Source organism: Dictyostelium purpureum, assembly GCF_000190715.1.
Source record: "Dictyostelium purpureum unplaced genomic scaffold DICPUscaffold_10, whole genome shotgun sequence".
NCBI lineage: Eukaryota > Evosea > Eumycetozoa > Dictyosteliales > Dictyosteliaceae > Dictyostelium > Dictyostelium purpureum.
Window position 1 is genome coordinate 157,573 of NW_003519347.1, and position 10,127 is coordinate 167,699.

At 23.0% G+C, this 10,127-nt stretch overlaps 4 protein-coding genes across 4 annotated transcripts; 3 read left to right on the top strand and 1 right to left on the bottom strand.

Annotated features, from left to right (window-relative positions):
• Positions 1–820: 820 nt before the first annotated feature.
• DICPUDRAFT_18408 (uncharacterized protein) lies at positions 821–2,176 on the top strand (the record flags this gene model as incomplete). Its single annotated transcript, XM_003283559.1, has 2 exons — positions 821–1,045; positions 1,283–2,176. Coding segments are annotated over 2 exons (1,119 nt in total), but the record flags the coding sequence as incomplete, so codon positions are not given.
• A 507-nt stretch (positions 2,177–2,683) lies between these two features.
• On the top strand, positions 2,684–3,395 carry DICPUDRAFT_74619 (uncharacterized protein; the record flags this gene model as incomplete). The annotated part of the gene is made up of 2 exons (XM_003283560.1): positions 2,684–3,281; positions 3,358–3,395. 2 exons carry the CDS (start codon positions 2,684–2,686, stop codon positions 3,393–3,395), a joined length of 636 nt encoding a protein of 211 aa, XP_003283608.1.
• A 303-nt stretch (positions 3,396–3,698) lies between these two features.
• On the top strand, positions 3,699–8,527 carry DICPUDRAFT_74620 (uncharacterized protein; the record flags this gene model as incomplete). The annotated part of the gene is made up of 4 exons (XM_003283561.1): positions 3,699–6,092; positions 6,158–7,067; positions 7,144–8,035; positions 8,116–8,527. 4 exons carry the CDS (start codon positions 3,699–3,701, stop codon positions 8,525–8,527), a joined length of 4,608 nt encoding a protein of 1,535 aa, XP_003283609.1.
• Positions 8,521–9,840, bottom strand: DICPUDRAFT_93501 (uncharacterized protein). Its single transcript, XM_003283597.1, has 2 exons — positions 9,454–9,840; positions 8,521–9,248 (listed from the first exon to the last, which is right to left on the bottom strand). The coding sequence occupies exons 1-2, from the start codon at positions 9,567–9,569 to the stop codon at positions 8,645–8,647; spliced, it is 720 nt and encodes a 239-aa protein (XP_003283645.1). The 5' UTR covers positions 9,570–9,840; the 3' UTR covers positions 8,521–8,644.
• Between the last annotated feature and the right edge of the window lie 287 nt (positions 9,841–10,127).

A 10,127-nucleotide genomic window follows, 5' to 3' on the forward strand; every position in this document is an offset into this window, starting at 1 on the left:
GTTCGATTCCCGAATGGGGAGCTTTTAAAATGATTTTATCTTTCGGGTGATTTATTACAAGAAATAAAAAAAAAAAGAAACACTGTTTAATTTTTTTATTTCTTGGAATAAAAAAAAAAGAAACACTGTTAAATTGTAAGGTTTCTGAAACATTGTTTTTTATTGATTAATTTAAAGCATTTTCTTTTAATTAACTTCACTTTTAAAAAAAAAAAAAAAAATTAATTTAAAGTATTTGCTTAAAAAATCCACTTTAAAAAAAAAAAAAAAAACAAACACTATTTAATGGTAACGTCTTCACTTTTAAAAAAAAAAAAAAATAATGGTAACGTTGCTAAACTTTGTTTTAAACAGTGTTCAGTAATAATAATTTATAGGAAAACCCTGTTTAAGGGATTTAAACAGGGGTTTTTTTTTTTTTTTTTTTTTTTTTTTTTTTTTTTTTTTTTTTTTTTTTAAAGCAAAGTTTTTTAAACAGTGTTCCCACATAAATTATTATTACTGAACACTATTTTAATGGTAGCGTTTAAACATTATTAATATTTTATAAGGAAACACTTTTTAAAGCAATGTTAGGTAAAAATAAGGTACTGTTTAATAGGTTTTCAAAAAATTATATTTTTTTTTTTTTTTTTTTTTTTAGATTTTTATTTTCATAAAAATTAATTTTTTTTTAATAAATAATTAAAGCAAAATTTTCGATCAACCAATAAATATTAAAATGATTAATAATAATTATAGAATAGATAGAAATAATGGTTATAATCACACACATAATTTACAATCAATTACAAAAACAGATATAGTTAATAATAAAAATGAAATATTATTTTTTTTAGTGTGGAGAAACAAGTATCTATTAAGCGAAATACAAAGACATCACAGGTTATATATACAAAATAAAATAATAAAAATTAATCAATCAATGGATCAACTTAGATATCATCCACATAGAGGATATACATCTTTATTAATTTTTACTGTTAATGAAACATTAGAACCACATGGTCAAACAATACCTTATGGAACAAATGAAATACATTTTGTTAAAAATTTTAATAAACCAATCAAAGCAGGTGATATTCCAAATACAGTAACTTGCTTATATTTTGGTTCAAATTACACCCAGCCCATAGATATTAAATCGACCATACCATCAAGTGTTATAAAATTAGTAATATATTTAAATGATACATTACTCACCCCAAATATGTTACCACCTTCTCTCACCAATTTAAAAATTCGAGCACATCTAGGATTGGGTACCGACATTTTTCCAAAGTCTTTAACTTGTTTAAATCTATCTGGCTTTAACAGTGCAATAAAACCAGGTTTGTTTGGTTCTGTAGAAGAATTATCTTTAGGTTCCTTTAATCAACCTTTAAAACCAAAAAATTTACCAAAAACATGCCATAAACTCTCACTATGTGAGTACATTCATCCATTAAAACCAAAAACTCTTCCACCCAAATTAAAAACATTGGAGCTTAACCGTTTTAATCATCCAATACCACATGGTGTACTTCCAGAAACAATCATTGAATTGTACCTTAGTGATTTTAATCAACCACTTTCAAATTCTTTTTCATCATTAAAATCATTAAAAATACTAAAACTATATTATTTCAATCAAGATTTATCAAATGGAGAGTTACCAAACTCTATTGAGATTTTAAATTTAAGTTCATATAATAAAACTTTAAAACCAAATGTACTTCCATCTTCAATTACGAATCTAAACTTTATAGTTTTTAACTGTCAACTAGAACCACAATCAATACCTCCCAACGTAAAAACCCTATTTCTAAATTCATATAATTGCACCCTTGGTAATCATTTATTACCAAATAGTTTAGAAACTTTAACATTAAATAATAAAAGTACTTTATTAGAAAATGATTTACCATCATCGATTACACAACTTTATTGTAATTTCAATGGTCCAAGTTCTTTCGAAATCAATTCTATTCCACCATCAGTTAAAACCCTACTACTTAAATCAGATAATTTACAACCACTTTCAATCGGTTTAATTCCCAATTCAGTTGTTAGTTTAACTCTATCTGATCATTATAATTATCCTCTTCATGTAGGTGTATTACCAGAATCACTCGTTAAATTAACCCTTGGTCGTTACTATGATCAACCTCTAGAATCAAATACTATTCCTCAATCAGTTACTCTAATTTATTTATATAATAAATCCTATCAACATCCAATACCAGAGTCTTTATCTAAAAGGTTAAAGATTATAAATGAAGATTTCTAATAGCTTTATAATAAATATATTACAACTCATGTGTCATTTATATGAGTTGTAATAGTTTGCAATTTCATTTTCCTCATTTTAAAAAAAATAATTTTATACTATTTTTTTTTTTTATAAATGATAAAAATAAATAAAATATTTTATTTATGATTTGAAGTTTTACATTTTCGAAATTTAAATTTTTTGATATTAACCCACGTGTTCATTGGTTGTGTGGTAAAAACTCATAACCCCACCCCATTGAAAAACTTTAATTTTTTTAGTTTACAAAATTTTAAATATTTATTATTATAATAAAACAAATAATTAAAAAAATATAATTAATTAATTAATTAATTAATAATTTAATATTTATTTTTTCCCATATAATTAAAATATATATATCGGTAATGATAAATTAAAAAATTTATAAAAATGAAATTAATATTTTTTATTTTATTTTTAATATTATATGCTAAAAATGCATATTGCCAAATATATAGGCAATTCTCTATAAACGGATGCACAGAGGAAAAAATTGTTTATCTAGATGAGTGTGCTCCATTTAGATCTTGTAATGCAAGGATGCAAGTTCTCTATAGTTCTGCAGAGGACGAGTACAGACTATATGTTTATTACCATACAGACGAGACATGTTCGGGAGAAGTCATTGAAAGCTGTCAAATTAACTGCAATAGTTCCAAGCCGTTCACACAGGGATATGTAATGGTTCAGTGCCAAGAGTCAACGTTACCAATCGAATATTCTTCTTTCATAGTCGAAAGCGGTCCATCATGTTTAGAAGAGATTGAGTTGAATAGCTGCAAATCTAATTGTTTGGGTAATGTAAAAATTTCAAGAAATGAAACTATCTACGAAGGTTACTATCTATCCGTTTATGACAATGATAAATGTGAAAATGATCCGACATCCAAGGAAAATTTCAAATGCTTACCTGATAGAGATGTTGATTTGACTGGTGCCGCAATTGCTTGTAAATACAGTTCCAATTATGGATATATCTTTCCAATAGGTGGGTCAAGGGTTGTTTTCAATTATTTTTATGATATCTGTAATTATTTTAAAAATAACATTATGTATTATTTTAGATAAAAGCAACTATTTTTGGAAGTTTAAAATAAAATAAAAAATAATTAATTTTTTAGGTAAATGGTTCTATTTTTATTGTTTTATTATTTATTATTTTATTGTTAATTATTGTTCCATTTTAAATCAATTATTATAATATAAAGAATAATATAAATAAATTAAAAAAATGAAAAAAATAAAATTTTTTTTTTTTTTATTTTTTTTTTTCATTTTTTTTTACTTTAAAAATATAATTTTTTTTCATAATTTGACACCGATATTGTTTATTTTTATTTTATAACTTATCACTGCATGAAATAAGCATCGAAATATTTATTATATATATAATAAATAAATAAAAATGAAAAGATTCAACGATGATGCAGATAAAAATTCATTGCCCCTAACAAATAATAACAATAATAACAATAATAACAATAATAAAAAAATTAAAGTAAATGAAGGATATAGCAGTATTCAAAATATTAATCAATATACTTTACAAAATAGATCATTATTATCAGTATCAGCATCAACATCAACATTTCTAAATAATTCTATGATGAATTCTACTGCAACATCAAATATTTCATCAATATCAAATATATCATTGACCACACAAACAAAACCAGGGATTTCTAAAGAGTTTTATCTTGAAGAGATAAGAAGATTTTTAATTTGCCACCAACAAGGCCTTTTTGATAACATTAATAATAGTTTAATTTCAGTCAAGACAGACCAATCGACGATAGCACCGAATGATAAGTTTCAAAATATATCACCTATATTAGAGCCAGATGTGTTGAATTTAACAACTCCAATTACACCCATCCACCCAATCAATAAGAGCCATGGTACTCCAAAAAAATCCAAATCAAAAACAAAATCACATTCGCCGTCCAAAAATAAATCAAATATATCAACAACATCAACAACATTTAAAGAAAACTCTACATTAGAAACATTTCCATTTTCAGCTGGAGCAAAAATATGGCTGCTTCATATTTCAAATTCAATGTATTTAGCATTAGAGTCTATTGTACCAAAAAAAGATATACATAGAATTATTTATAATTTATTAGGTTTTGTTCTAGATAATAATTTATTTTTAAACAACAATAATAACAATAATAACAATAATAATAGAAATAGAAATAATAATTCAAATAATATAAAAGAAAGATTACCAATAAGCTCAAGATTATTAACTATATCAGATATTTTAAATAGAAATAGAAATTTATCATCAAAAAGCTCAGTTTCTGAAAATCAAATTTTAAGAATCTTGGTTGGAAAGGTTTCATCAATTCAATCTAATCAAGTTAGTGATCGTCATATATTAACTCTACAAGATAGTACTGGTGAAATAGTAGTGGAAATTACACAAACTCAGTTTTATCTATTAGACAGTATAGCATTCATACCGTTTTTTAATTTAATTTGCATTTCTCCATCATCAAAAAAAGAAACACCATCTCTATTATCAATGTCAATGTCAAGGCAATCAAGACTATCACTATTAGATATAAATAATGTTGGTAATAATACAGTCAGAATTGATATTTCAAAATCAAATTACATTGAAGTTGACAACATTTATATCATTTATAGAAATTTTGATCATTATTACGAGGAGATGATTAGAAAATTTAAAGTTTCCCTACTCCAACAATCCCAATTTATTTCACCTGCAGAGTTATCATCAACACGTAATCAGAAATTAGAAATGTATATTATTGATCAAAACCAACCATATCAGTCTATTAGGAGCTTAAATCAATTACAAGACCAGGTTTTACAATCTATTAATGTTTATGGCACAGTTTTATCAAAATCAGCGATACCACATACCCAGGCTACAACAAATAAAGAAAATGAAGTCCATACATTATTTTTTATTCAAATTATAGATATAGCTTCTACAAATGAACAAGAGAAAAGGAAATCTAAAATTTTTTTATTATTTTCGGGTGACTCATTAAAATATTTTAATCTATTTCATATTGGTAATAGTTATTTATTTTGCAACGTTGGTTTTCAAAGTTCATTGGAAAATACAGAAACTAAACAAAATGTTATAATTATAAATAATTCAACAAAAATATACCAAATTTTAGAACAGTCATTTTTTTATTTAGAATCAATAGTAAATAATAATAAATTAATTGAAAGTAATAATAATAATAGTAATAATAGTAATAGTAATAATAATATTAATAATAATAATATTAATAGTCAATATAAAAAACAACTACAATTTTCTCAACCTAACAACAAACCTATACTTGAATATCTAAATTATAATTTAAACTATTTAAACGAAAAGTTACCAAGTTTTATAAATTGTTTGGTAGAAATAACTCAAGAATTAAATTCACACTTTGGTACTATTGGTATTGATAGAGATGGTATTTTATTTTTATCACACTATCGTTCACACTTATTCCATGCAAGAGGCTTTAGAATTGGTACTAAAATTGCACTTTTTAATGTTCATCCTATATACCATGGTTCAAGATTACTTGGTGTTGCAATGTGCCAATCAAGTAGTTTCAAATTTACAAAGTTCGATAATACTCGTTTATTCAATCATATTCCGTTTTCAAAATCTACTTTGTTGGGCGAAAATCAAAGCTTTTCAGATTTATGGAAAAAATATTCGATTGTAAATTGTTTTGCTTTGTCTAAACTTTTATTAAAACTGCAAAATAATTTTCCAGATGTTTTTGGTTCATTAGAACAATTTAAAACAATGGTAAGTTAGTTATATTTTTTATTAAAATAATTTTTTTTATAAAATATTAATTTTTTTTTTTTTAGTTTCTAAATAAACCAATTTATGAAAATATTGCAAATTTATTTGGTATACCAAAATTAAATAATGAAGGCAGTTTAAAAAAATATGACCATATTTTATCGCACAGTGACGGCAAGTGTGATTCTTATGTTGAAGATACAGTTCAAAATTTTAAACTTTTAAATCTCTCGAAATTATCAACATTAAAATCAAATAAATCACCCATTGTATTCAATAATTCAAAGGATTATCACTTGGTTGGTCTATTAGAGGTATCACCACGAGGTTTTGAATGGGGTAAAGTTTCATTAAAAATCGATTCAAATACATCAGTAGATTGTTTTGTTCAAGATATTAACGAGTATCATTTAAATAAAATTTGGAAAATTAACAAGTTTTTAATTAAATTTGAAGATTATCAAGAAAATAAACAAATAAAATCAATCAATTATATTCAGTTTTCGATGGATGATTGCGATCTATTATCACCAATGCTTAATAAAACACTATTCTACAACAATTTACCATTCCAACTATTATTTGATCAATTCCAAGTTAATATTTCAAAAGTTTTAGATATTCAAGATCAAACAATTACCAATCACCAACTATCAGAACAACAACAAAAAGAACAAAAACAATTATTAAATCAAACTTTAAATCTATTTATATTATTATTAGAAAAAACTGTCGAGGCTGGTTTAATTACCTTAACTGCAGTTTTACTAATACCTTCATTACCAAAAGTTTTAATTTATACAGCATCATCATTAAAAATTAATTTTCCAATACTTCAAAAAGGTAGTTGTTATTACTTAAGCGGGGTTTTATTTAAACCAATAACAAATAATAATAAAGCATCACCATCACCATCAGCAATACCAAATAATAGCTTACAGTCAGATATTTATAGCTTTAGTTTAAGTGCAAGTTGTATGTATAAATTTATTTTAATTAGTTTTAAAATATTTATAAAATATTAATTTTTCTTTATTTTTTTCTTTTTTAGCAATTTTAAAAAGTGTTGCATTGATATATTATATAGATAAAAGTGGTTTTGTTGTTTTGCCATCTACTTTAAAATCAAGAAAGTTTTCACAATATACTATACCACAAATTTTAATAAGGGATAAAAGTTTTTTTAGAAAAACAGCAAAATATATTTCAAATATAAACTCCAATAGTTTTGTCAAATTTAAATCAATTGAAGAAATATATAATGGTGATAATGTTACACAGAATGATTTTGTATCGTTCAAGGGTTTAATTGTTTCAAAAAGAATTGAAGAAACTATTACTACAACACAAAAAGGAGGTCAAGATAAAACTATTGTTACCCATCTTGTTTGTACTGATCCCAATTATCCTGGTAAACACTTCCTTCCCATTTCAATTGAAAACTATTACTATGGTATGACTATTGGTTCAATAATTGAATTTTATTTCCTTCAAACCAAATCAACTTTTAGTTTAATTCAAGAAAATCTACAATTTGGCAATAAAAATAATAATATTAGTGATAAACTCAAGAGTAACAATGGTAAATCAAATTACTTGTGTCATTCAAATAGATTCTTTTATTATCAAATTCTTGAAGAAGAAAAGGATTTCAGTTTATTTGATTTTATACCACCAACCAAATTATCAGATATAAATAAGAAATCATTAGACCAACATTATAGGGTTGTTGCAGATATACTTCAAATCGAAAAGTTAGAATTATCATTCAAGTGTATAAACTGTTCAAGAGATTGTATTGGTTGTGTATGTATTCCAAAAGTATATGAACAATTTCTATTTAATGGTATTTTAGAATGTGAAATAAATGATGGTACAATTCCAAAAAAGCTAATAATTAAAAAAGATTCAACAATATTAAGTATTTTCAACTTATCAAAAGAGTAATTATTATTTATTTATTTATTTATTTATCCATTTTAATATTAATAATTCTTTTTTTTTATTTATTTTTTGCTTATAGGATTTTAAAGAAAATTAAAGAGTTTTCAATCAATAATAAAATAATATTTTCATATGAAAAACCATCAATGGAAAAAAAAAGGGAATTTGAAGAGATTTTAATAGCAAAAAATAATCCTGAAATTAATAGCAAAAAAAGAGATAGAAACGGTGCAGATCAAAAAGATTTAGACAGTGATGGCGAAATCGATTTGAATTTATCAGCTCCAATTGTTCCTGAATCAACCTCGCAATTTATTTCAAACTTCCCAATATTAAAAGATATATTTTCTAAAAATATTCCAACTACCTTAGAGTTTATTTTAATGAAGAGCGATATAGAAGGTTTGGTTTTAAAATGCAACGAAATTAATTTTATTAACACATCAGCAAGAGCATGGGCGTTATTAAAACAGGTTAAACAAATAAATTAATAAACGACAAAATTTAAATTTATTTACATAAATAATTTTTTTATTTTTTTTTTTAATAATAATATTAATAGAATTAAAAAAAAAGATGATTTGTTTATAGTTTTTTAAATATTTTTTTTATGATACTAAATTATCTGTGCTGTTATTATTTTTATCATTATTATTGTGGTGATTTAAATGGTGGTTATCATTATTAAAATCTTGATAGATATTTAAATGGTTTTCTTTGATGTGCTCTACAAACTTTCCATCTTTGAATCTATAGGAGCAGAATGGGCAAACTACATAGGTATTTAGTAAGTTTTCTTCTTCATGACATTCTAAAAGATGCAAAGCTAAAGAATGTTCATTAAAACCTTCTTTTAAACAATTTAAATATGGACATGTAAATAATCTATTACGGGATATATTATCAAAGTGATAATCGAAAAAATAATAGGTCTCGTATTCTTCCATTGCTAAATCTTGATAATCGAATTCATCATATGTTGAGCAAGAACTTGCATTTGGACTACCAATAAAACTATTGTTATATGATTGTGTATGTGATTGAGTGCTATCATTATTTTTGTGATCATTATTATATATCTTTTCGCAACTTTTATTACAATTCATGTTGTTATTATTATTGTTATTGTTATTGTTATTGATATCACCATGAAGAAAAACTTGATGACAATTTTTACATAAATTTAAATCTTTATCTATACAACCTGAACAACTAATTGGTGGATAAATAAAAATAAAGAAGATAGAAATGGTAAAAAAAAAAAGATGTGTTAATAATAAATTTCAATATAAAAATAAAAATTATATGGAAGGAGAAAAAAATAAATTTATTATTATTAAAAAATAAATTGTTTAATTATTTTTAAAAATAAATTTATCTTTTTACACCATTGTATAAAATATATTTTACTACTTACATAGATCTATTAGTTTTACCGCAATCAATACATTTTGTTGTTGGGTTTAATGGTATAATTTTATTATTTAATGATACAATAGAGTTATTATTAATATTAGAATTACGGTTATTCATTGTTTTATAAATTAACCAAAATAGTTAATAATTTTATTTTGTAAAAATAATTTTTTATTATTACTTTTTTTTTTTTTCTTTTATTTTGTTAAATATTTATTATTGTTATTTTATTTTATAATTTTATATAATTATAAAATTATATTATTTAATTAATTAATATTAAATATTATATATTAAAAAGTTATGAATTTTTATTAAAATATTTGATGACGATTTATAAAAAATAATAATAATTTATTATGATTAAATAATAATTAATATATTTATTTTTATTTATTTATATATTTAATTATATATTTAATTATATTTATTTATATAAATTATTAAATAAAAAAAAAAATTAATTTTATTTTTAATTTAAATATAAAAAAAAAATATTTATATAAATAAAAAAATGATGCTTGATATTTAAATAAATTATTTATGTATATATTTTGATGGGCGATGATGTAAAAATATATTTTAATGATGGTTTTGGTAGGTGTTGTGTATAGTTTTTATTTGTTTATTTTATAAAATATTTATAACTATATATCTATTGTGATGGATGTGTGT